Here is a 27,614-nt window from a genome sequence, read left to right on the forward strand (position 1 = left end):
ATACATAAATTGAAATGTTCAAAAATAATATTTTTATTTCATTTTTTACCAGTTACTTATTGATGGAATGGGTGCATCTGTTGGGCCTTGTGTGTTTCAGTCAGGATCCAATCAGGAGATAAACCACATGATAATTTGAGTTCAGTTCAGTTCAGTCGCTCAGTCGTGTCTGACTCTCCGCGACCCCATGAATCGCAGCACGCCAGGCCTCCCTGTCTATCGCCAACTCCCAGAGCTCACTCAAACTCATGTCCACAGAGTCGGTGATGCCATCCAGCCATCTCATTCTCTGTCGTCCCCTTCTCCTCCTGCCCCCAACCCTTCCCAGCATCAGAGTCTTTTCCAGTGAGTCAACTCGTCGCATGAGGTGGCCAAAGTATTGGAGTTTCAGCTTTAGCATCAGTCCTTCCAATGAACACCCAGGATCGATCTCCCTTAGAATGGACTGGTTTGATCTCCTTGCGGTACAAGGGACTCTCAAGAGTCTTCTCCAGCACCACAGTTCAAAAGCATCAATTCTTCGGCAATCAGCTTTCTTCACAGTCCAACACTCACATCCATACATGACCACGGGAAAAACCATAGCCTTGACTAGATGGACCTTTGTTGGCAAAGTAATGTCTCTGCTTTTTAATATATTATCAAGGTTGATCATAACTTTCCTTCCAAGGAGTAAGCGTCTTTTAGTTTCATGGCTGCAATCAGCATCTGCAGTGATTTTGGAGCCCCCCAAAAATAAAGTCTGACACTGTTTCCACTGTTTTTCTATCTATTTCCCATGAAGTGATGGGACCAGATGCCATGATCTTTGTTTTCTGAATGTTGAGCTTCAAGCCAACCTTTTCACTCTCCTCTTTTACTTTCATCAAGAGGCTTTTGAGTTCCTCTTCACTTTCTGCCATAAGGGTAGTGTCATCTGCATATCTGAGATTATTGATATTTCTCCCGGCAATCTTGATTCCAGCTTGTGCTTCTTCCAGCCCAGCATTCCTCATGATGTACTCTTCATATAAGTTAAATAAGCACGGTGACAATATACAGCTTTGACGCACTCCTTTTCCTATTTGGAACCAGTCTGTTGTTCCATGAACAGTTCTGACTGTTGCTTCCTGACCTGCATACAGGATAATTTGAGTAGGAACGTGTAATATAAAGAAATGCTAGCTAGTGAAACAGTATGGCAGCTCCTAAGAACTTAAAAGTAGAATTACCATCTTCTTGTTTATTTGGTAAGTCATGTCTTGACTGTTTGTGACCCTATGGACTGTAACCCGCCAGGCCCCTCTGTCCATGGGAATTCCCAGGCAAGAATACTCCAGTGGGTTTCCATTTCCTTCTCCAGGGTATCTTCCTGACCCAGGGATCGAACCCGCATATCCTGCCTGGCAGGCGGATTCTTTACCACTGAGCTGCCGTTATGACCAAACAATTTCCACTTCTGGGTGTGTATACCCAAAAGGATGGAAAGCACAGACTTGAGCATGTATTCGTATACCCATGTTTAATAGCAGCATTATTCACAATAGTGAAAAGGTAGAAGCAACCTAAGTGTCCATTGATGGTTGAAAGGAAGAAACAAATCATGGTATATACACACAATGGAGTATCATTCAGTTTTAAGAACGAAGGAAATTCTGACACATGCTCCAACATGGATGAATCTTGAGGATATTAACTTAGTGAAGTAAACAAGTCACAGAAAAGACAAATACTATGTAATTCCATGTACATGAAGTATCTAGAATAGTCAGATTCAGGACGAAAACATAGGATGATGATTGCCAAGGGCTGAGGAGAGGGGAGAATGGGGAGTTAGTGTTTAATGAGTATAGAGTTTCCATTTTCAAGATGAAAAGCATTCTGGAGATGGATGGTGGTGAGACTGGAACAACAAAGTATGTGTACTTAATCCTACTGAACTGCATAGCTAAAAAACGAGCAAGATGGTGGTACTTTTATATGATGTGCATTTTACCACAATTGAAAATAGTAATAAGAAAAGTTAAATATTAATTTTGCTGAGGGCTGGCTGTTAGGAAGAAAACTCTAAAGAATAGGGGAATAGCAAATGTAAAAAGCAACCCCTTCCCATGGGCTTGAAACAGGGCACCAAACCCAAACTTCCTCTCTCTTCTACTCTAGACCTTGTTGGAGAGAAGGTGGCTGGCCTTGGCTCCTTGAGTAGCAGAGAAGTCACAGCAGTGCTGTGCAGGTAGAACTTGCTGGAAATCTGTCCTCTAGGATGCTGAGGAAATCTGTTCATGGGGAGGTTTTCCACTGAAGGTGCTTTGCCACAAAACCTCCTAAGGGGGATGCCAGCAGAAGCTGCTGCAGGCTGGTTGTTGCTGACCACCACGTACAGCAGGAGCCAGTTGTTGAAGAAGGTGCCTGCATTACAGGAACTGGGGGCTGGAGAAGTCATGCATGCTTGTGGCAGCTTGCAGCCAGGGCAAACCAGAACCAGGAAGCCAAAGCTCTCCTTCCTGTAGTGTCTCTCCATGGCTCTCCAGCAACAAAGCTTAGGACAGCACCAGCTGGCAAAATAAAAACTAGCTAAAGTCTCATCTCTATTTTTTCAGAGCAGGTAAGGTTGCTCAGTGGTAAAGAATCCACCTGCCAATCCAGGAGATACAGGAGACACAGGTTTGATCCCTGGGTTGGGAAGATCCCCTGATGGAGGAAATGGCAGCCCACTCCAGTATTCTTGCCTGGAGAATCCCATGGACGGAGGAGCCTGGTGGGCTACAGTCCATGGGATCGCAAACAGACAGGACTGAGCATGCACGCATGAATGAAAGGTGAATTGGAGCCGTGAGACAATAAATTGATAACTAGCCACCTCATAACTTCTTAAACCTTGAAATCAAATTGGATCCACTACCCTCATTTCTTCTTTCTTGTTACTCTTCACGTAATATTTGCTTTTTAGTACAGCAACTTCCAACAACGTAGCTTTGCAAAGAAATGACATCAAAAGAAATGTATCACAGTCTAATGTTACGCAGTGAATTGTCTTGAATTAGTAGTTTACGCAGTGTCTGAGAGACATTGAATAATGCTATGTCTTCCTCAAAAATTTAAAGTCTCCTTTAACACCCCTGTGAGTTTGCTGTAGTGCTCTCAGGCACCATGGCACAATTTGAAGATCTCAGGGCTAAAAACGTGAGACTCTTTCACCAACTCTGACCACATTGCTCTCATATATGAGAATCTAAGGTACTGATTTGCTTAAGAGTCCAGAAGAGTCATGTGTAGTATAAAAATTGTACAGGGTCAGTATTACTTCAGAAGATCTTTCAGGAAGTTACCAGATTGGAGAATAACTTACTGTCTTCCAGTAAGTATAGGACTTACTGTAAGTGTTTCCTCTAGCATTGGAGCAGGTTCCTGTTTCTTTAGAACTGGATGAGATAGTTGCCTTGTCTTCCAAGGCTCTTTGACATGAAAAAATCCATAGCCTTAGCTACAGCATTCATCATCAATATGCATAAGATGCTCACAGTGTAAGAGGCAATGCTGAGACAAGGCTCAGGGAGGGAACAGCAAAGTCCCAGCTTTATCCCACGCTTACTCTGCAGCATAAAATCACTTACTGGTGACTGATGCACCATTTGGGTTGTTATTTCCTCTCTTTGTCTGTCTGTTTTGGGCTGATGGTACATAGTTGAAATTGAGAAAGTTGCATGCCATTCAAGAGGACTTTGCTGAATTCAATAGTAAAAATTCTATTGCGATAGTTATGTATGTAGGTATGTGAGTGAAAGTCGCTCAGTGTCTGACTCTTTTTGACCCCATGGACTATAGAGTCCAGGGAATTCTCCAGGCCAAAATACTGGAGTGGGTATCCTTTCCCTTCTCCAGGGGATCTTCCCAACCAAGGGATCAAACCCAGGTCTCCCACATTGCAGGTGGATTCTTTACCAGCTGAGCCACAAGGGAAGAATGTTAAAAAGTTAGGGTTTTTTTTTTTTTAAAAAAAAAGCTTTTGGCTTCCTGATAGCTCAGATGGTAAAGAGTCTGCCTGCAATGCAGGAGACCAGAGTTCGATCCCTGGGTCAGGAAGATCCCCTGGAGAAGGGAATGGCTACCCACTCCAGTATTCTGGCCTGGAGAATCCCATGGATGGAGGAGCCTGCCAGGCTACAGCCCATGGGGTCACAAAGAGTTGGACACGACTGAGCGACTTCACTTTCACTTTTCTTTATTTTCTAGTAGAAACAGAAAAGTGAAAGTGTCACGTTCTTCAGTTTACCATCTGAGCCACCAGGGAAGTCCTAGAAAATGGATGGACTTAAATAAGACCTTTTTAGGTAGGTAGGCAGGCATACTGTTCATGTTACTGGTTTCCCAGAAGATACATTCATTTTGGTGATGTTTAACAATTTTGTGAATCATAATTGATACATGTTTCTGTATAACTTTTCTTTAAAGAGCAGCTGAATAACTTAAGTTTTGTAAGCTGACCCATTCGAAAGGACAAACTTCTGACCCATGCCTTTCAGTGCTACCTGCAAAACAGCCTTCCCTTTCCCCCGAAACACTGTTTGGATAAGTTCTGTTTTGGTTCACGTTTTCACCTCCTGCTGAGTTTGTCGGCTGAGTTTTAACCTTGGCTGCTTTCAGCGGGCAAGCCTGTCTAGCCCTGTAGCTTCATTTGCTGGTGTTTTATGTCTCTTAAGCAGTGATGGGTTGGCACAAATATTAACTTGACAGAGATTCTACCCATGTCAGAAACTCACTGTTAAAATCCAAGTATGACAACTTGGAGTGGTTTAGACTTTCAAACAGATATCTGAACAGGAGTCTGTGGTCCAGATTCCACATACGAGCACTACTTCTGTTTCCTTGTGGATTTCAAATGTTCAGAAACCTGAATAAAGTTCGTAACTGCTCTGATGGAATCAATCAGGGCCATTACCCTCCCAGTCTTGGCTGCCTTTTCTACCTCCTTGGAGTAGAGTGAACACACAGGAGAGAAGGAGATTGTCACTGCTGCTGCCTTAAGCAAAGCTGCTTACTTCTGAATTCTTCATGATAATCAATAGCAGATGTGTGGCCAGCCCTGGAAACTTGCATAACTGTCTCACGTTGCATTCGACTGCAATTGCTAGGCAACATGAGGGGGTCTCCATTAGGCAGTTGAAAAAGAAAATTTTTGTTTATCTTATCATAAAATTATTTCCTTGCTGTAAGTGGTAAAACCAGTGGTTAGGGTGGAAGTAATTTGAATATCACTGCCCTTAAACATGAATTTCAGTTCATGATAAGGAGGAACTTTCTAATGACTAGAGAGGAAGTGGGGCTTTGTTAAGGCAGTGAGTCTCTGTTAATAGAAGTAATCAAGGAGAGTCTGGATGAAGGCTTGCTGCCTGTGATGTGTCTAGGAGATGGCTTCACAGCCAGTAGAGGATTAGAATAAGTGACCTGTAAGTTTACTTCCAAGTCTGAGTTTCTGTGACTATGATCATTGATCACTTTTTCCTCCTGTTCCTTTTCTGAAGGTGAGTCAGGGATGTATAGATCAGTTGTGGCACTAGCTGCCTCTCTCCTTCCTGGTGAATCCCTTCGTAGCCCTTCTCAGGTTATCCCTGGTTGACCTCGTTAATCAAAGTACAGTGAGGTTTGGACCTTTTATTTTCACGTTCCATCGCTGGGCCACACGCATTAAGTTGCCCACACCTATGTGGAACTTCTGTACAGTCAGCATTTAGAGCTTCCAAATGGATGCTCCACCACCTAAAATAATCTGGCCTTATTCATGAAAATGATTAGGGGGATTTCATAATTTTCAGTTCTTCATCACATTCATGACTCATTTTTATTTTCACTACTTTGTGGAATAAGTGGCATTATTCCCGTTTTACAGATGGGCTAACAGAAGCTCAGAGAGGTTAAAAGGCTTCCAAATTTTAGAAGAAAAGTGATAGAAGAATGAATAGAGAAATAAAATCCTATTGTCAATGAGACAGTGCTTACTGGGTTTATGGTAATCAGGCCCAGGTCTTCCAAACTGAGTCTGGCTTTCTTTGCCCTGCTTCTGGCAGCCTTACATCCAAGGAAGTTTAGTTGGGGTCTTGACTGAACTTTTAATTAAAAAAAAAGCATTTGTAGTTTCATGTAGCTGAATAAATAGAAGCTATTAAACTTATGGCTTATTTAAAGCATTGAATATCAGGAATGGGATAGTTTTGATTTGAGGCTGTGATCTAAGCCTGCGAACAGAACCATCTGAGCATTCCATCCTAGAATCATGATCAACTCAAACTCTTTGGGAATCTCCCAGTACAGCAAACTTTGAATTATTCCTCTGCAAAAGGTCTCAAATTTTACACGAGTAGTTTAATAGAGTGAGAAAGTCTGGATAGAGAAGACAGGAGGCCTGGTCTGCATTTACTGTAGTCTCAAGAACATTATTACTTAGTTTTGTGACCTTGAGCAAATTGTATAAACTCCCTTGCTTTAATTACATGTCTGTAAAATGAGTATGATGATCCAAGGGAGCTAACTGGGAAGTCTGCATAAAGCCTATGTAAATGCAAGGCATCCTAGCTAAGTATTACAAAAGAAAGATCCAAAGTCATAAATTCTTCAGGTAATATTTTCAGACCTGATTTTGAATGTGCGTGTGTTTCATCATCTGCTAGAAAGACTTCTTAGGAGAAAAAGAAAAGCAAACAATGAAAGCCTAGGAAACAAGTGTCTCCCAGATGTTTTTTCCCTGTGTATGCTCACCCCAGATGTCAGCACTTCTCATTCCCTCAGAATTATTCACTCACACCCAGAGCAGTAGTGAGCCTGGAGGATTTACGGGAAAAGCCATAGGGAAGACTGAAGAGAGCATTTACTCAGAACAAACTTCTGACTCCCAGGCGTGGCCCCTGGGAGGCAGCTTTCCCCATCCATTGACTCAGCACCCATCCTCAGCCTTCTTCCTTGACTCACAGCACTGCTGTCCTGCCTCCCAACCTCCCCTGCCTCATCCCAATACCAGCAAAGTGTAAGCAGGAGGTCACTTGAGGCTCAGGGCTTGGGCTCCTGAGAAGGTACGTGAGAGATTTCCACTGTCATTTGAGTGGCCCTTTCTCCATTTTTGGTAAACCAAACTTTCTTAAGCCATGAAGAGTGAGATCACCTGGGCTATGCAGGGACTCTGGTGAGATACCCAATTAGCCCCAATCTCCTTTTGGAAGGTTAAGTGCAAGGTGCCTAAGGAGGATAAGGACACAGAGCCTGCAGTCACGACCAGGTGAGGCCAAGAACGTAGGTCCCTCTGTGAGGAGAGGGGCTGAAAGCCAACATTATGTAGAGAGCATGGAAGCCTGTAAAGACTCTCAAGGGTGTAGACATAAATAATACAAGAATAGATGAGGAAAGCTTCAAAGTGAAATAGGAGAAAGCTACTTTTTATACTAAGTAAACAACTCTTTTTCACACACACCCCCACTGACTTAAATGTTGTTTGTATAGATTCAGCCTGTCAGCAAGGCAGAAATAAAAATATTGATGAAATTACCATTTTTTGTGGCATGGAATTCTTAGACCTAGAAGCTATAAGTGAAAGTCGCTCATTTGTGTCCAACTCTTTGTGACTCCGTGGACTATACAGTCCATAGAATTCTCCAGGCCAGAATACTGGAATACTAGTCATCCCCTTCTCCAGGGCTAGAAGCTATACGTCTATACAAATTGACAGAGATGCTTAGTCTTTTTCGCTGCAGAGAACTTACCACATTCTCTAATGTGAGCAGAGTATGGTTCCTCCTGATTGAATTGTACCTTCTCTTCCCAATTCTGCTGGTCTTCTCTTCTAAGTCTGAATACTTGCTGACCTCCCTTGTTCTTGGCAGACATCTGGGCGGCTGTAAGGAAAAGGCCCAAAGCCCAGGCATTTTTCCAACAGCTTTCTTGATGCATAATTTAAGAGATGTTTTTGCTGTTCTATGATAAAGTTCAGTTGAGAGGTGGTGTTACTATCTTCCTTAGAACCAAGGTCACTTGGAAGGTTGGACTCCAAGTCTGTGATCAAAATTACCAAAATTTGCCAGTAAGCTCCAGGTGAGCAGAGTTCTTTTACATGTGACACACGTAAATATTTGGTAATGACTGACTGAAGAAAAAAAAAAAAAAAACACACCAGAATCCTGGTGGTGATGGTTTAGCTGCTGAGTCCTGTCTGACTCTTGCTGCCTCAACCGACTGTAGCCCACCAGGCTCCTCTTTCCATGGGATCTCCCAGGCAAGAATACTGGAGTGGGTTGCCATTTCCTCTTCCAGAGGGTATTCCTGACCCAGAGATCTCAGATTTTTAGCCTTCACTTTAACTCAGGTGGCGTGCTAGTGGTGAAGAATCCGCTTGCCAATACAGGAGACGGAGGAGATGTGGGTTCGATCCCTGGATTGGGAAGATCCCCTGGAGGAGGAAATGGCAACCCACTCCAGTATTCTTGCCTGGAAAGTTCCATGGACAGTGGAGCCTGGTTGGCTACAGTCCATGGGGCCTCAGAGAGTCAGACATGACTAAGCAACTAAGCTCTTACCTACACAAACGTAGGTAAGCTACTATTTTTAGGCTACTATACAGAGAGTATTATGGAAAAAATAAACATAGAAAGCTCTGGGCAGTTTTTCTGATGATTTCATAGAACTTGTACAAAATACATACATCATTTTAACTGACATCCTGATGTTACATATTATACAGTTGTAGTTCAGAGGAGTGAAGTGAGAAGTCAGAAAGAGCTAATTAGAGGCAGACTCTGAACTCATACATTACTTTACTAATACAGTCAGCTGGTTTCTCTTTTAGGTGGTTAAGGAAATTTAGATAAATTTGCAGTTAACCACAAAACAAATAAATAAATGCTTCTAAACAGTAAAACATAGGTCTATAAAACTTCTGAGAAGGACACAGATGCTTTCACATGGGGAAGTCATAGAGTATATGGAAATTTGAATCCTAAAGAAGAGTGGTTTTGGAGGAGGATAGGACAAGATGGCAGAGAAGGCAATGGCACCCCACTCCAGTACTCTTGCCTGGAAAACCCCATGGACGGAGGAGCCTGGTGGGCTGCAGTCCATGGGGTCGCTAAGAGTCAGACATGACTGAGCAACTTCACTTTCACTTTTCACTTTCATGCATTGGAGAAGGAAATGGCAACCCACTTTAGTGTTCTTGCCTGGAGAATCCCAGGGACGGGGGAGCCTGGTGGGCTGCCGTCTATAGGGCACAGAGTCAGACACGACTGAAGTGACTTAGCAGCAGCAGGACAAGATGGAAAGAGGCTATGATACACTCACAAAATAAACTGAGCCTGCCTTGCACCGGAGCTAGATTGGGACATTGTTCCTCAAGGTGACTGCTGGGCTACATTTAAATACAAAAGAAGTTTCTTGCCAGGTTTCTCGAGGACCCCAGTGAAAGTCAAAGATCAACCTAGCTGCTAAAATGATTCTAAATTGGATTAAGAGGCTGACACAGCAGCGCTTGAACTGTTCATTCAGCAGTTGTTCTCCTTGGCTAACCTTAGCAAAGCTGAGGGCCTTTTTGTGAACCCAGCGTAAAAACAAGTTGGACGTTAAGGACATGTACTTCAACACACCTTGTGTGGTTTGAACATAATTGGACTTGTAGAAGGACCTTTTATAAATCACTCTTATGGGGACACTTTCTGAAGGAAGAGGGTAAAAGTGAGCCCTTCCTGTGACTGGTGAGACGGGACTTTGGGTTGTGTGAATTTGCATAATCATCACCTTGAAAAGGTGTTTCGTCTTACTCCAGTTATAGATGAGTGGGAGCTATCTTTGTGAAGTTCACAGCCCTGGTGAGATGCTGCTGGGCTCCTGGCAGACATCTGTGGAAGTCTGGGCTGCCATGGGGGAGGGCAAAGGACAGATGGTGTGTGTGGGGTGGGGTGGGGGGACTTCCAGAATAATTCCTTAGACAAGACAGGAAAGGTCGCTTCTGACTAGTGAGGGAGCATGTCTCAGAATGACCTTCATGTCTCCTCCATAAGTCTGAAGTTATAGAATGAAGTTACTAAGTTATTGCATCTTAGCGGCTCAGGATGTGTGGCACAGGGGACCTCGCAGTTAACTGGGACTTTCAGAAGGGTGCAGCCTGGTGAGGTCAGCTTCCGGAAGGCTCCACAATACTGATACTTTCCAGATGTTTATCCTCTTTTCTCCTTTCTGACCGGCTATGTCTTCCTCTCATCATTCTGTCCTGTCCTTTCAGGGAATTGAGATCAAATACTGCCTGGTGTCTTAGGCGTGACAGAATCACTCAGCAGTAGGAAGTGATTTAATATCTTATGTTAATATTTATAATAGTCCTCACTGCTTGTGACTCGCATAAACACTTTTTTCCCCCTGTTCAAACCCAATATTGGAACAAAACACTAGAGTATCCTTTACAAAAAATTACTTTTAGTGGTGCAGTAGTTTGTAATAATCTGTGTAGGAGTTTATGGTTTTCAAAGCACTTTTTGCTTATATTACCTTATTTAATCCCCAGCATAAATCTGAGGAGTAATTAATACTCTTTAAACTCTCTTTTTCCAAATGAGGGAAGGGGGGCCCAGAGAAGTTAAATAATTCACTCAATGTTGTACAAATAATAAATGGCAGAACTAAATCTTAATTCAGACTCTTTACATCTGTATCTTTTGTATATTCTTATCATTAAATTTATATTTACTATAGAGCCTATTCACTAAATTTTCTATAGAGCCTCTCTTCTTGTTTTTTGCCCATATAAAACGAAGGAAATGATGGAAAGGAAAGCAGCTGGAGAATAAATTTATTAAAAGAATGTGACTTTTCTCACAGTTTCCTAATGGATCTTTCAGGTATGTTATTTGAGGACCTGTTGCCTTATATCTGTAGTAAAACTGACGTGAAGTCGCTCAGTCGAGTCCGACTCTTTGCGACCCCATGGCCTGCAGCCTACCAGGCTTCTCCGTCCATGTGATTTTCCAGGCAGAGTACTGGAGTGGGTTACCATTTCCTTCTCCAGGAGAACTTCCCGATCCAGGGATTGAACCCAGGTTTCCCGCATTGTAGGCAGATGCTTTACCGTCTGAGCCACCAGGGAAGTCCGTAGTAAAACTAGTGCTCTGCAAATTCCTCCATTAAGACAAGTATGTCGGTGGCAGCTCTTGTTCCCCCTTCTCCAAAGGAAAAACTAAGGCTTCACAAACCTGAGACGTCTTCCTCTCAGCTGGTGGACCCGACCAGGGAGCAGAATTGAGATCTCCTCTAAGGACTCTCCAGCCTCTTTATTCTATCAGCGTTTCAAAAGCCTGAATACCTCCCCGACCCCCACCTCCACCCTCGCCTTTGGCTTGCATCCTTCGAAGAAGAGAGTGGCGCCCCCTCCGTCTGGGAATGGCCCTTTGGGGTAACTGCAGAGCACTTAGTGCACCAGGTTGGGGTTTGAGTAAGGTTTGAGTAAGTCATACGGGTTATACTGAATGACTAAGCCTTCTGGTATGCTTTTCCTGTCCTAAGGTAAGGGGTGGAGTTACCCCCTACCCGCACCTTTCTTCAAAATGCCCCATTCCTGGGCTTGTGCCGCAGGTCCTTCCAGCGTCATGGACCAATATCCACGTTACTTTGCTGCAAAAAATTATGTATAAAACCCAGCAGCTTTAAAATCCTTCGTTTGGGAGCGTTTAAGACCCCAAGACACAGAAAGTTAAATGGGCGTCGAAAAATGGAACCTAAAGATGGAGGTGCATGTCTTTGACCGCGTCTGCATTTGTGATTTATGTAAAACAGCAGAGATGTTCTTTCTTTTCTTCCCTGCATATCGAACTCCCAGACGTGGCCCATCCTTGGCCCCGGTGGCCGGCGCCCCTCTGCCGGGCCCCCGCAGATCAGCCCCACCTGCCTGCGCCCGGCCACGAGCCGCCAGGTCGGCCGCCCGCGACGGGCTGCGGCGCACTGCCCCGGGGGCGGACTCCTGCCGCCCAGCTGAGACGCGATTCGTCACTCTTGCAGAACTTTCCCCTGAAAATCCCTGCACCAGAACCAGCCCTCCCGCCCCGCGGAGGTTTTGATTTTAGTGGCTTTCCTTCCTTTTATTTTCCGTGTGCTGGTTTTGGCTGCCAGCTCCTGCGAGTACATGTCCGCGGTCGTCGCCCCTGCAGCCGCCTACCCGGACACCATGCACTTCGAGGCAGAAGAATCCAAGGAAGGTACGGTTTGCATTTGGCTGAGGGGACCCCGCCAAGTTCTGCGGAGGAATGTGGAAGTAGGGCGGCGGGGCAGTGGAGCAGATGCGAGTTTAAAAGTGAGCGATGGGTACTTTGTCCGCTCTGACTGCGCCTTCGCTGCTAGTTTCTGGGCGACTCTGCCGAATACACTTCTCACCCCACAGCCGTTCAAAGGGGAGGGAGGAAGAGTCAGACCTGGCTCTGCCAGCCCACTAAACGCTGCTTTCTAGATCTTTCTGGAAACGAAACAGCCCCAGTATTGACTCCAAGAATGCGAAATGTACTTAGAAGAGCACTGCCTGCCTGCAGTCAGGACAATCGAAAGCTGGATCCTTTGGAAGAACCCTAAGAGTCCAGGGTCCCTTGAAAAGGGGTTTCAGAAATTGGAAACTTTGTGTGTTTCCGGCTAAACGGGGAAGCTGCGTGTGGGGGAGAAGTGAAAGATCTTTATTTGAGGAATAGGGTTTTTGGTTTTTTTTTTTCTTTTCTCTTTTATCCTGGCTTTTCAGCAGTGAATTTGTTTTGTTGGGGGGCTTTAAGGGGGCTGAGAGATATGAAGGAGGGCTTTTGCAACTTGAAACTGAGAAGAGTTTGTTTCTAACTTTGCCAAAGCAAAGGGTTTCCATTTACTCCTAACAGAGCGGGTGACAGGGCTGGAAAAGCTCCAACCAAAACACAATTATACGCTGGTGTTAGTTCGGGGAGTTTATTTGTGTGTGAGTGTTTGTACGCTTTGTTTCCTGAAACTTTATGTATACAAAAGTCCTCTTGTAAGTTGAGGTAGAAGTGGGGGAAATGAGAGAGGAAGAGCAGACTGTGCAAGATTGTGAAACTTCTTTCTTTTTAAGTGGTCTGTTGGGAAACGGGTAAATTTCGAGTCAATCATAGCAGCTCAGGGAGCCTGAGGAGCAGAAAGGAACCCCATCATTTCTCGGTTTGGTAGATACCAGTCAGGGAGAGCCCTGGAAATTTGTCCTCTTCTTTTCCTGATTCCCATCCCCAAAGTTAAGCCCTGCGTTTCAAGATGTGGCCTCTGTGGGCTGATATTTCCTTTATTGTGCTGTGTGAGGGAAGCAGTCAACATAAAAGTCTTGTTTCATAGAAATATGGGACTGGTGTGAATGAAAAATGACAGCCAGGAGCATTGTTTTTGAGCTTGATGTGGGAACTTGGGGGAATTAATGTTTCTTTGCTGCCGTGGAGTCTGTGCTGATGGAGCTTTGTGCTGTTGGAGGCTTTTCTTTTAAGCAGCGATGTACAGTAAGTCACAAGTGGGGTTGAAGGCACATGGGCTGAGAGAAGCCAATAGTGAACTTTTATATGAATTACAAGTAGCACTTACATTGGTATTTTTCTCCCAGGCATGTTTTTTTTTCTTTTGGGGAAAAAACCAAAAACAAAACAGTGAGGAGAAAGTGGAAAAACAGTATCCCAAAGCATATTCTTTGGGATACATTCTTTCAGCCAGCACCCACATTCTTCTCTCCAGCCCAACATTGCAAGCCTGAAAACTGGAGGTGAAGAGGTGCCTTAATGGACACCCCCTTGTTCCTAACCTTTCCCTTCCCCTTGCCATCACTTACATTCTGCAAATCTGTAGCAAATTATCCTCCCTCTGTTTTTTACTGAATGCTCAACATGTTTCTTTTTATATAATATGAGGTTCTTGAGGTTTAAATTGATGGCAGTTAGAATAGGATGTAGAATAACTCTTGAGGGAGATTAAACAAATATTTTATTAACAAATGGAATCATAGTAGCTTCTACCAGGAAATAAAGGACTAGTGTGTGTATATGTGTGTTTGTGTGTGTGTGTGCATGTGTGTCCCGGGCAGTTCTGACAAGATTGGCTATTGGCTGTGATCTAGAATCCTCTGTTTAGCTATCACCACTCAGAAAGGAGCAATGCTGTTTATTTTTATTTTTTAAAAAAGATTTTTTGATGTAGACCATTATAAAGTCTTTATCGAATTTGTTACAATATTGCTTCTGTTTTATGTTTTGTTTTTTTGGACCCAAGGCATGTGGGACCTTAGCTTCCCAAGCAGGGATCAAACCCTCACCCCCTGCATTCAAAGGTGAAGTCTTAACCACTGGACCACCAGGGTAGTCCCTCAATGCTGTTTAAATAGCTCAGTTATCTTTATTGTCTATCCTTACTAATTCTGTCCCTTCTCCTTAGCTTTTTTTTTTTCTCCTTGTGGATTTATGTATCCCATTTAGTGTGAGATCACCACAAGCTCTTCACAGTGTCTGAATTGCAAGCAAATTGCCCTTGATGTTTCATGCCTGATTTGCCATAATGGGAGATAGTTTAAATCATTAGTCTGAAGTAGTGAGAGACTAGTATACTTTGTTTAGGATTGAAAATGAAACAAAATATCAAGTTGAATTCAGATATCCTTGGAGGCCAACATATTTGTGTATGTGAGTGAATGTAGAAGCAAATGACTGGGGATATTGTTAAGCCACCATGGCTTAGGACAAACTTGACTCTGTGCCAGGAGTGCTGAACCTCCATCCTCAGTCAAAAGCCACCTCCTAAAGAATCAATTTAATTTTGCCTGCTTACAAATGAATAGGTGATTGTGCTTTAGTATTAAACAGAGAAAAAGAACTCAGACCTTGCTCAGTTAGAAGCTGAGTGAGTTTAAGATATCCTGGCATAATGTGAATAGGAAAGCAAGAGAAAGGGAGGAAGAAACCTAATTTATTAAACAGGGGAAGACTGTTGACCAAAGAATATCAACAGTTTCCCATGGATGGGGGCTTCCTGAGGAGATGCGTTGATGGCCGTATTTTTGGCATTTAATTGATTCCTGTTGAATAAATTACTTAATTATGAAGTAGGAGAAATGAATCGCAGTTAAGATCTCGGCAGATCTTTCTAGTGCTAAGCATCAAGGGGTCTGGGGCTCCTCTGACTTGGTTATTGAAGCTTTGGTACCAAAAAATGAGGATGCCACTATTACGGAGTTGCTTTGGGAGGGCTGAGCTGTGAGTGAGCTCGGCTCCTCCTCTCTTGCCCATAATAGCACTTCTCGACACCACCTCACCTGATTCTCTCATGCCTCACCAGGACTGCTATTTCACAAAGAAAACAGTAGCCATTAGACAACTCCCTGACTTCCTGCTTCCAGACTAACAGATTCACCTTTACCCACACCCATCCTCCCAGTGTCTGTGGAACAGGCGTGGTTCCTGCTGGAAGGAGTGGAAGGAGGCCTCTCCTTCCACTGTGGGCTCCTCACTGCTCCAGTTGGCTTTCCTGGCTCCTTCCCTTCTGTGTATAGATGGGCCCAAGCTCCCTACTTTGTGGGTGTTGGCACTTGATGGTCTTTCTGCCTGAAATTCTCCCCACCTGACCCCCTTTCCCTGATCAGGTTTCTGGGTTGGAGAGGCTCTTTCTGAACCTCCAACTTAAATTAAAATCCCTTACTGCAGTCTCTCAGAACACCTAACCTTTTTGTGGCCGATACCACATTGTTTAGCATCTTTCTCTAGAGCACAGGCTCTTGAGGGCAAGACCATGTCTGTTTTATTCCCCACTGGGTCTCCAAGACCTATGCAATGAGAGGTGATCATTCAGTATTTATAAAATGAATGAATGATCTTCATTCTTTAGAGGTAATCCTCAGTACTTGGTTAATTTTAGGCATGTATTTCTCCTTTAAAAGGAACCTGCTTTGTTCTTTTCTTTTTTACCTTTTGCATGATGCCTACTTTCTCACTCTTCATCATCCTTCATCCACTGAAGTCTGTCTTTTTCTACATTACTCCACTGAAATTGCCCAAATCACCAGGGACTTCCCAGGTGCTAAAACCACCAGTGACCTAGCATTCATATTTTTGTCCTGATTTACTTGACTTGGTTTTGCAGTGCTTGACACTAGAAGACCAGTGTCCTGGCAGTCCTAAATTCCTCCCTTAGTTCCTATACCTCTACACTCTTTAGCTGTTTCTTTCTAATCTAGACCTCCAGCCTAGTCTTTTCTAAAAGTTACCTGTACAGCCAGCTGCCTGGTAAACACCATGCTTTTTTTTTTTTTTAAAGTGAAGTATAGCTGGTTTACAGTGTTGGGTTAGTTTCAGGTATACAGCAAAGTGATTCTATATGTGTGTGAGATATAGATATATATAATATTCTCTTCCATTATAGTTTGTTGTAAGATATTGAATATAGCTCCCTGTGCTATACATAGGACCCTGTTGGGTATCTATTTTATATATAGTAGTTTATACCAAGCTCCTAATTTCTCCCTCCCATCCCTTTTCCCCTTTGGTAACCATAAGTTTGTTTTCTATGTCTGTGAGTCCCGGTAAACACCTGGCTTTGACTGTCATATGGGTATCTCACATTCAGCAGATCAGCACTGAGCCTGACATTTCCTACTCTTCACAAACCTCACCCTCCTTTTGTGTCATCACTGAATAGAACAGCACTCTTTTTAGCTTCCAAACTGCAAATCTGCTAGTTGTCCTTAATCCCGCCCTCTGCTTTATCTTCAGCTTCCAGCTGGCACTTCCTCCTCCTCATTATCTGTTGAGTGCATCTCCTTCTCTCCATTTTCCTCGACCCTGCCTTGCTTCGGGTCCTCAGTATTTGTACCTCCATGAATACAATAACTACCTCTCATCAGGGTTCTTGGTTGTAAGAAATGGAAGTGGATTACTGCTATCATGGGGAATGGATTGAAATGAAGAATGTCTTGAAAGTATACTGGGTTCGTTCACACATCCCCAGAAAGAATTAGCTTCTGAAAGATACATCGGGAAGTGCAGCCAAGAATCTCCTGGTTAGGACCTCACGATGGCCTTGGCCTCCTGTATATTTTTCAGTTCCGCCTCAGATGGGACTCCGGTTGTGCCTGAGTCATGCTCCACAGTTAAAAATCTCAGAAATAAGCCAGCTGACGTGTCTGCTAGGTTGTGTCCTTGCCCTTGCTGCTTGTGGGAGAGATATCCTGTGGTTTCAGCTTTGCTACAACCACTTGCAAAGTGAGGGTTTCTTCAGAATTAGGAAGGGACTTCTGATGTGGATCACCAAAACAGCAACAGACATCTGCCACCCATGGGACTGGCCCATTCGACCCTGGTGCTGCCCTGCCTATTTACTTCCTTGTTCCCTCAGCAAGCGTTTCCTTTGTTAGGTGTACTCTCTTGCCCCTCCTCAAGTGGGTAACGTGTCTGGCAGGACCCCATCTGGAGTTGAGACTCTTTCTGGCGTTCCCATAATACCCTGTACTTCCTGCCGTTGCACCTTGTTTTCATGTATTACAGCCATTAGTCTTCTTTTCCTTTGCCTCCTCTTCCTTATGAGGTCTTTTTGTTTGTCTGTTTGTTTTTTCTCTTCAGAAAGCAAGATTTGTGCTCTGTTTTGTTTTTGCTTGACTAGGGCCTCTATTTCAGTTCAGTTCAGTTCAGTTCAGTCCAGTCGCTCAGTCATGTCCGACTCTTTGAGACCCCATGAATCACAGCACACCAGGCCTCCCTGTCCATCACCAACTCCTGGAGGTCACCCAAACTCATGTCCATCAAGTCGGTGATGCCATCCAGCCATCTCATTCTCTGTCGTCCCCGTCTCCTCCCACCCCCAATCCCTCCCAGCATCAGAGTCTTTTCCAGTGAGTCAACTTGTTGCATGAGGTGGCCAAAGTATTGGAGGTTCAGCTTTAACATCAGTCCTTCCAATGAACACCCAGGATTGATCTCCTTTAGAATGGACTGGTTGGATCTTCTTGCAGTCCAGGGACTCTCAAGAGTCTTCTCCAGCACCACAGTTCAAAAGCATCAATTCTTCGGCGATCAGCTTTCTTCACAGTCCAACTCTCACATCCATACATGACGACGGGAAAAACCATAGCCTTGACTAGACGGACCTTTGTTGGCAAAGTAATGTCTCTGCTTTTTAATATGCTATCTAGGTTGGTCATAACTTTCCTTCCAAGGAGTAAGCGTCTTTTACTTTCATGGCTGCAATCAGCATCTGCAGTGATTTTGGAGCCCCAAAAAATAAAGTCTGACACTGTTTCCACTGTTTTTCCATCTATTTCCCATGAAGTGATGGGACCAGATGCCATGATCTTCGTTTTCTGAATGTTGAGCTTCAAGCCAACCTTTTCACTCTCCTCTTACACTTTCATCAAGAGGCTTTTTAGTTCCTCTTCACTTACTGCCATAAGGGTAGTGTCATCTGCATATCTGAGGTTATTGATATTTTTCCTGGCAATCTTGATTCCAGCTTGTGCTTCTTCCAGCCCAGCATTCCTCATGATGTAGTGTGCATATAAGTTAAATAAGCAGGGTGACAATATACAACCTTGACGTACTCCTTTTCCTCTTTGGAACCAGTCTGTTGTTCCATGTCCAGTTCTAACTGTTGCTTCCTGACCTGCATACAGGTTTCTCAAGAGGCTGGTCAGGTGGTCTGGTATTCCCATCTCTTTCAGAATTTTCCACAGTTTATTGGCCTCTATTTAGGAGGGCCTAAAAAGTATTGTCAAATTAATCAGTTTAAAAATGAGATTACATGACATGATGAAACTCTGTAGAGCACTGCTTAGAGATCACCCAGCCTTGCTTTTATAGGAATAGTGCCTTCCAAGCCTAGAGAACAAATCTATATAGTGTTTCTTAAATTCTCCACTAAAGTACTTTTAATGGCAGAGGCAAAACAAGCATGTGTCTTTAATCACAGGCATTGGGGCCCAAGATGGCTTGCAAGCATCTCAAATTGCCTTGAGGACCAAAGAAGTGATTTTGAAACTAAAATGTTTTGAGTGCTTTCCTGTGTCAGGCACAGTGCTAACTAAACATCTGATTATGTATATTATCTCATTTGATACTTGTCTAATAGCCCTTTGTTTTAGTTCTGCATAATGATTAAGAAAACTGAGGTTCAGAGACATTAAAAACCATGCCTGAAACCACAAAACCAGAAAAGGTAGAATCAATATTTGAATGGAAGCCATCTATCCCTAGACCATGATATGATGTGGTACTTTCAGGGCTCTCCCCCATCCTCAAGTAATTTTGACACTCAGGAGAATGCTGTCTGTGAGTCCTGGGTCCACTTGTACCCCATTTCTGAGAAGACAGGAGTGGAGAGACCAGGTATCTTGGAGGGAAAGAGAAGAGCCCAGGCACATGGGCAGGGAGCCTTGAGTGCATTCTTCTACCTCCATGCAGGAGATCTAGGAACCCAAAAGGGCTGGGTGGGAGGTTCTGGAGCCTACGCCAGCAAGAGAGACCAGAGTACCTATGGGAGAGGAGAAGGGACGTCACTTTCTGAATCAGAGGACAGCTTGAGAATGGAGAGCTTGGACTTCCCAGTTCACTGGGGATGTGTGTGTTATGTTATTATAATAGGGTGACCTTGTAGCATCCACTGAGTCTCCAGTTTCTTTAAAATCTGCTAGGTGTATAGATACATGTGAGTGATTCTCAGCAGAGTTGTGTTCCACTCACTTAATTTGTCATCTCTCCTGGTAACATGTGAACTTGTTGGGCACACGCACAGGCTTTTATGCTCTCAGTTGCAGCCCTCCTCAGAGTTAGTGTCACTTAACAGGTGCCTAACCTGTTTCTCAGTGCTTCTGCTGTGGTTTCTCTGAGCTCCAGGTTGCCTTGAGTCCCTCTCACCAGAATCTGCCAGAGCTGGGGTCCGAATTCCTGTTGGGTTTTTAGGAAGCTGGTCTGGATCACAAGGTTGCAGTCAGACGACTGAGATCAGTCAAATGCCAGGACAAAGTATGTCTGAGCTTTGCCCCCCCAGCACATGTGCCAACGGGCAGCCTTGCAGAACCTTCCAGGAACCTCATGGTCGGCATTGCCCCACCTCCCAGAAATTTTAACTCTTCAAAAAGTAGAGACTTCCACTACAAAGAAGGGGACCAATATCTGTCAGAGTATTGATCATAGAAAAGCTCCTTTTTTCCATGGTGGTCGTTTATTAATATCTTCTGTAATCAAAAAGCTCAATGGTATTGTATAAGCTGCCACACACAGGGGTGCCTTCCCTGTTTTAACCTCACATGCTGTGGCAGCTTATAAATCAGGTTCATTGCTAAGCATCACTTTACCAACATTCTCCCCCCTTTCCCCAGCCCTGCTTTGCCCAGAGAGTGATGAGTTCAGAGGTGAAGCTGTAGTTCAGCTCTGATGAAATCCATAGCCCTTGGTACAGCTGACCTTGATGTCCTATATAATGTAGAAGGTGCAGCCTGTGCTTTAAAACACCGGACTTTGATGTGATTATGTTTGCTTTTATATAGTCATTAGCCTTGGAGTGCAGTGTGCTGACAAGGACTAGATCTGGAAAGTCCATTTAGAGATCCACACCATCCTGTGTCCTCACAGGGTACCTCACTGGTAACCTGGTGTTGCCTGACCCCCGACCCCAGCTCTGTAAGCTTCATTATCCAGGGGCCTTTTTCTTCCTCACTTCTGAAATTTTCATCAGACTGAATTTGCATCACACTTTTCTTGTCCTTGCATGAGGATGCCCTTGGGAGAACCAGGATAACGTGGCTGATTAAATTCCCCACTCCTGGCAGTTGATAATCCAGGAAGCAGCAAGAGAATGCAGTAGGGTGAGGCAGAGTCTCAGGACCCAGTGATTTCATTTCAGAATAATGTAGCACATCATTTCATTAATAATGCAGACTAATCCTAGAGTTGCCACAAAGCATTCATTTGTCAACATTTCCACCCATACGAGAAAGATGCTAACAACTTGGGAGACAGGTGAACATGGCTGTATACTTCTCTACCTTCAGTACATTGTACCTAAAAAGATAGTATAAGCTGAAATTTAAAAAAAAAAATCAAATCATTATGTATATGTGTAATATTTAAGGAAGTCCCACAGTGAAAAGCTTTTTGTAATGAAATTGCCCCCTACAAATACAAGTAGAATCCCCATGACTGAGAGTTAAAAGCAACTCTGAAGGGCCTTCCATCTAACTTCTTTATTTAGAGATGAGGAACCAAGGCCTAGAGAGGGCATGTTTAGGTCCTTTCTATCCACCTTGTGTCTGTTTGGCAAACGAGAACTTTAACAAGCCTAGGTTTTAGCATCGCGGATTGTTGCATGCGATCTCCTGGAAGCAGGACAACCTAATTTGTTTGTGGGTGTCCTACACTGCCTTCCGGGGGAATTTGCCAAACCTAAATGGAATGGTTGAACACACAGAGATTTACGATTTCACCTTCTCTTATGTGTTCCTCGGGAAAGTGAAAAATGAGGAGGTACCGTGAAATAAAATTTCGCTCTGCAATAGAGCCTTCAAGATCCCTGGTTTTAAAAGTGGTAGACTGAGTTAGACTGAGAGGTGATTAAGAGTGAGCTCACTTGTTTTCATTCCTTTAAGAACGTGGCTCAGAAAATTAGCTCAATAGCTGCTGATTGGGCAGGGGTGTCCTTCCTTGGGGAGAAGGTTTGCATCAACGTGGCTGAGGAGTGGGTGGGTATTTGGACACCAGACACGCAGTTGCAGGAGCAGGTGGGTGGCTCACAACCAGATTTTCCCCAGAGCCCTGGGAGCCCGGTGCAAACTGGGGGTCAGAACACATTGTTTCCTGAGAAGCAGCTCAGTGTTCCCTCAGCCATTGATCAAGATTCCTGAAAGACCAGTTGCTTGGATCTTTTTTCTTCTAGTTGTATTAAGATATAATTGACATGCAATGCTAAGTTTAAGGTGTATGGCATAATGATTTGATGTACATATATCATGAAATGATTATCACAATGAATTTAGGGGAGATCCGTCATCTCATGTAGGTGCAAAATTAAAGAAACAAAAAATTTTTTTTTCCTTGTGATGAGAGCTCTTAGGATTCACTCTCTTAAAAACTTGTATGCGTAGCACATAGCAGCGTCAGTTATATTTATCACATATCTTAAACCTTGTTCTAAGGGCTTCAGAACCTTGAGGGGGAGTTAGGTATGGAGCTGGAGTGTGAGATGAGTGAGTGACCACTGAGCGGATTGCTCTGGGAAACTGGAACTCCTGTGTTGTTATGTTGGTACCTTATGATATTTATGGTTCTAAAGATGTATGGAGATTTGTGTATGGTGTATATAGCACTGCCCGTGGACTTACATGGGAATACAGTCTCCAGCTTCATCGTGACAAACAAGATTTAATAATATAAATAACTGGGAGTAAACTTCTTCCAAGGAAATGCAGAAGCAAAGAGGCCACTAAGCTGAGTGCCCTGGGTGACCACGTCAGCCTGAGGCCTGAAGCCTTCAAGACTTCCTGTGCCCACACCACGGTTGCCTGTCAGGAAGAGAATAAGCAATTTATGAACTTGCCTTCCGTCATGACCTGCCATGTATCTAGCTGTCAGTTCACCTGGCCCATGTATGTGTTTTCATGTGGCGCCCCTCCTCTAGGCTGAGGAGCTGGGGATCAGAGGTGTCCCCAGGGCACAGGCTGTTGTGCTCACTATGGACAGTCCTGTTTCCTGGGTGCAGCCTCTCTCCCTCCGTCACTGCCGCCTTCTCTGGGCCTTGGATGCTCACAGCAGCAAATGTTGGCTGAGTTAGTACTTCTTCTGTGTGTGCAGAGAGCCCCGCCCTCAAAGAACTGGTTCAGGGCATCACATGCAACACGTGTGCGTTCATAGCAAGGAATACATGATGAGGGTTTAGGCAGAGTACAGGCCAGAGGACGATGTAGTAGACCCTTTGAGAATCCAGAGGAGAGTGTTTTCACCAGACATCACAGGCAGTGGTGCCTTCACAGAGGGGTTAGCTGGGATTTCAGTGAGGCCCTTTGGGGAATATGAGTGGAAAGAAGAGTGGAAGAAGAAGGTTTAGAGCACCATGGAGTGGAGGGTTCATGGTAAGCCTTGGTGGGCCATATTGCAGCAGTACATGGCACCAGCCGAGAAGCCAAGCTGCCCAGAGGGACACTATGTAGCAGACAAGGCACTGGGCATCAGGAGACCAGTTCTCCTCCTGACTTTACCCTCTGTTGTCTGTGCAACTTTCAGTCATGGATGAGTCTCTCTGAACTTCAGCCTTCCTCATTAGAAAAGTGCAGGCATTGACAGTAGACTAAAGCATGCCCTGTATAGTGAAGAACAGGGAAGCCTGGTGTGCTTCAGTCCTTGGGATTGCAGAATCAGACATGACTTAGTGACTGAACAACAACAAATGCCCCATATACAATTTAGGAGGCAAACAAAATTATTCTAAGAAACTGTGGGATTTGAACTGGAACACGGCGGGTGTAAAATAGTGTTTTAGGAATACTAAGCGGACAACTGTCATATCTTTTTGCCTTTTCATGCTGTTCATGGGATTCTCAAGGCAAGAATACTGAAGTGGTTTGCCATTCCCTTTTCCAGTGAACCACATTTTGTCAGAACTCTCCACCATGACCCGTCCATCTTGGGTGGCCCTACATGGCATGGCTCATAATTTCATTGAGTTAGACAAGGCTGTGGTCCATGTGATGAGAAAGTGAAGAAGAACTAAAGAGCCTCTTGATGAAAGTGAAAGAGGAGAGTGAAAAAGTTGGCTTAAAGCTCAACATTCGGAAAACTAAGATCATGGTGTCCGGTCCCGTCACTTCATGGCAAATAGATGGGGAAACAATGGAAACAGTGACAGACTTTACTTTGGGGGGGCTCCCAAATGACTGCAGATGGTAATTGCAGCCATGAAATTAAAAGGTGCTTGCTCCTTGGAAGGAAAGCCATGACAAATCTAGACAGCATATTAAAAAGCAGAGACATGTAATATGTTTACTTATGTTTCTTGTTTCCCATTTTGAGGAATAAAGAATTGTCAGATGAAAAAAAAAAATTAAAAAAAAAAATAAAAAGCAGAGACATTACTTTGCTGACAAAGGTCCATCTAGTCAAAGCTATGGTTTTTCCAGTAGTCATGTATGGATGTGAGAATTGGACTGTAAAGAAAGCTGAGCACCAAAGAATTGATGCTTTTGAACTGTGGTGTTGGAGAAGACTCTTGAGAGTCCCTTGGACTGCAAGGAGGTCCAACCAGTCAATCCTAAAGGAAACCAGCCCTGAATATTCATTGGAAGAACTGATGCTAAAGCTGAAACTCCAATACTTTGGCCACTTGATATGAAGAACTGTCTCATTGGAAAAGACCCTGATGCTGGGCAAGATTGAAGGCAGCAGAAGGGGATGACAGAGGATGAGATGATTGGATGGCATCACTAACTCGATGGATGTGAGTTTGAGTAAGCACCGGGAGTTGGTGAGGGACAGGGAGGGCTGGTGTGCTGCAGTCCATGGGGTCATAAAGGGTTGGACAAAACTGAGCGGCTGAACTTAACTGAAGCAGACAATAACCCTAGATTGGTCTGGAGGACCAACTGAGCCCAAGTAAATGAGCCCAGGCAGCAAAGTGCGTGCATCTTCAGTCAGAAGAGGAGAGTAGGTTTCCCTGATGTGAACTGTGAGGGAAGGATTGAAGAGAGAGGTGAGGGCTGGTCTGAGAATACCCACTTTTACAAGGGAAAGAGATAGATGCATCCAGTAAAGGAAATAGAAATGGAGACACTCAGTAAGTAGGAGGAAACCAGAGAAAGAACAGGGCTTTAGAAGCCAGGAGAAGGAGATCCTCATGGAGGCAGTGGTCAGCCATGTCTGAGGAGAGGTGCTGTAGAAAATAGCTTTGCTGTTTTCTCCTTAGGCCTCAGTAAAAACTGGGAGCCTGTGTTTGAAGAGCTCATCTGCCGAGAACCCTTCATGAGTGTTCAATCAATATTTAGTGTATAAAAACACAACATAAAATTTACCATCTTAACTGTTTTAAGTAGACAGTGGGAAGTGGGGGCAACCCAGGTGGCACAGTGGTAAAAAATCCACCTGCCAGTGTGGGAGATGCAGGAGACATGGGTTCAATCCTGGGTTGGAAAGATTCCCTGGAGTAGGAAATGGCAACCCACTCGTGTTCTTGCCTGGAAAATTCCACAGACAGAGAAGCCTGGCAGGCTACAGTCCATGGGATCACAAAGAGTCAGACATGACTGAGCACACACACATTTGGGGCCCAGGGAATAGCTGTCCCAGCAGTGAGCAGCTGCCCAAGCTCCTGAGGAAGGAAAACTTTGATATTATTCAGGACCTTCCAGGTCCTACTTGCCTGCAGATTCCTTCCTGATCTCTACCCCCTTCACCTCTGACCTCTCCCTGTGGAACTGTACAAAATCAGCCCTGGTGTATAAGGGTAAGAAGTGAATATAGGTGTAAAATTTAATCCAGTTCTTCGTACTGCAGACTGTAACTGCAGCCATGAAATTAAAAGATGCTTGCTCCTTGGACCGAAAGCCATGACAAACCTAGACAGCCTATTAAAAAGCAGAGACATTACTTTGCCAGGAAAGGTCCATCTAGTCAAAGCTATGGTTTTTCCAGTGGTCATGTATGGATGTGAGAGTTGGGTCATAAAGAAGGCTGATTGCTAAAGAATTGATGCTTTCAAATTGTGATGCTGGAGAAAACTTTTGAGAGTCCGATCAAACCAGTCAATCCTAAAATAAATCAACCCTGAATATTCATTGGAGGACTGATGCTAAAGCTGAAACTCCAATCCTTTGGCCACCTGATGCAAAGAGCCAGCTCATTGGAAAAGATCCTGATGTTGGGCAATATTGAAGGCAGGAGGAGAAGGGGACAACAGGGGATGAAATGGTTTGAAAGCATCACTGACTCCAAGGACGTGAGTTTGAGCAAAGTCCTGGTGTTAGTGAAGGACAGGAGAGCTTGGCTTGCTGCAGTCCATGGAGCTACAAAAAGTCAGAGATGATTTAGGTAGGTACTGAACAGCAACAGCAACCTACTGGGGAAAAGTTTGGTCCAGTCTGATAATTAGAGAGCTTTTCTCTCTTCCCTTTCACCTACCTTCACTTCCTATCTGCCGAACTGTTTTCTTCCTGTGTGACAGGAACACATATCTTGGAAAACCACTGATGCTTCTATCAGGGATACCCTAGATCTGACATATACTATGAAGCTCTGAGGGTTTTGGTCTTATACATGTTAAATAGGATTTGGGCCATGCTAGTAAACTGAGCCATCCTGAGGAATTTTTAATTTCCCCTGAGGTAAGAATCAATGAGGTAAGGCTTTGGTCTATGATTAGACAGCTTCACCCAGGAGGTGCTGGATAAATAAGGAGATTTCCCTGGTGGCTTCCTGCAATGCGGGAGACCTGGGTTCAAACCCTGGGTCGGGAGATCCCCTGGAGAAGGGAATGACAACCCACTCCAGTATTCTTGCCTGGGAATCCCATGGACAGAGGAGCCTGGCGGGCCACAGTCCTTAGGGTTGCAAAGAGTCAGACACGACTGAGTGACTAAGCACAGCACATAATCACAGAGACAAAACCAGCTGGGGTCTGCCTGTGATATTTACCTGGTTGAGAAGTACTATTTCCCATTCTGTAAAAAGCAGTCAAGGATGGGCTTGCTCCACAGAACATTTTCCTTTTGTGAAGTTATCTGATAAAAGTGCACTGACTGTTCTCCTTACTGTAAAGCACATACACTTTCACTTTGGGATTTAATATCACAATTAAGTCAGTTATGAAACAGCTAGAATGAAAATGCACCCCTCCCCAATATCACAAGTGTAAAAACTGGACTCAGGTTTTTCAGAGAAAGGAGATAATTAAAGAAGGAGTCTCTGTTAAAAAAATTTTTTTTAATTAAAAAAGAAAAAGACACTTTCTCCAGAGAGTTTCTGGGAAGGTAGAATTCAGGGGCCAGTAGCACCAATAAAAGGGAGGGAGAAGAACCACTGGGAAACCAGAGCAGTGAAGGAAGTCAAGGGAGTGGCGTTCTGGCAGGTTTTAACATTGCAAGGGAACAATGAAGAAGAAATAGTGGGAGCCAGGGGGAGTGGCAGGCGGAGGCAAGCACGGGGTGGAACCCAGGCTTGATGCAGAGCCTTCAAGGGGAGAGAGAGAGGAAAGGAGGAGTAAGGAAATAACTTTAAAAAGGAAAAAAAAAAGGTACTTTATGCAAAACAAGAGAGGTGAGCAGCAGTATAGGCAAGAGGCCACTATGGCTGAGGGGAGGCATTTTGGCAGTCTGTCTATTTTGTTTGCTGGTAGTTAACAGGGAGTATGAAAGGCTGCTGGTCTCCAAAGCACGGTGCAGACTTGGAGCCCCTGAAATAGTGGTGTTCGGAGGACACACAAGCTCCCCAGTTCTTCTCAGGCAGGATTAATGCTGGGGCCCATAAACAAGGACCTAACATTGAGGAATGCTGATGCTTATCCACCAGCCAAATGGGGGCCTGTCAGAATCAAGGGCTGTGTTGTGCTGGCTTGGATTCCTACTGACTTTCTTACTGGGTTATAAAAACGATTTCCTCAAAAAGCTTGGCAGTGGCAGATGATGAATTAGAAAA

The 27,614-nt window shown here is 44.2% G+C and overlaps 1 protein-coding gene across 8 annotated transcripts in view; it reads left to right on the forward strand.

The window, feature by feature from the left end:
• TNFAIP8 (TNF alpha induced protein 8) overlaps positions 1-27,614 on the forward strand; it is a 162,073-nt gene that overhangs the window by 85,033 nt on the left and 49,426 nt on the right. For 3 of the 8 annotated variants that reach the window (XM_088838789.1, XM_088838790.1, XM_055428910.2), the window contains exon 1: positions 12,014-12,197. The exons of the other annotated variants lie outside the window; for them this stretch is intronic. In XM_088838789.1, coding sequence (XP_088694915.1) covers positions 12,125-12,197 — 73 coding nt within the window. In that variant the 5' untranslated portion in view covers positions 12,014-12,124. Of the gene's footprint in view, positions 1-12,013; positions 12,198-27,614 lie in introns of those variants that run through there. 8 annotated transcript variants of the gene reach the window in all.

The sequence above is a fragment of the Moschus berezovskii genome, chromosome 8 (genome assembly GCF_049115385.1).
Source record: "Moschus berezovskii isolate FMDL1 chromosome 8, NW_MosBer_1.0, whole genome shotgun sequence".
Lineage (NCBI taxonomy): Eukaryota > Metazoa > Chordata > Mammalia > Artiodactyla > Moschidae > Moschus > Moschus berezovskii.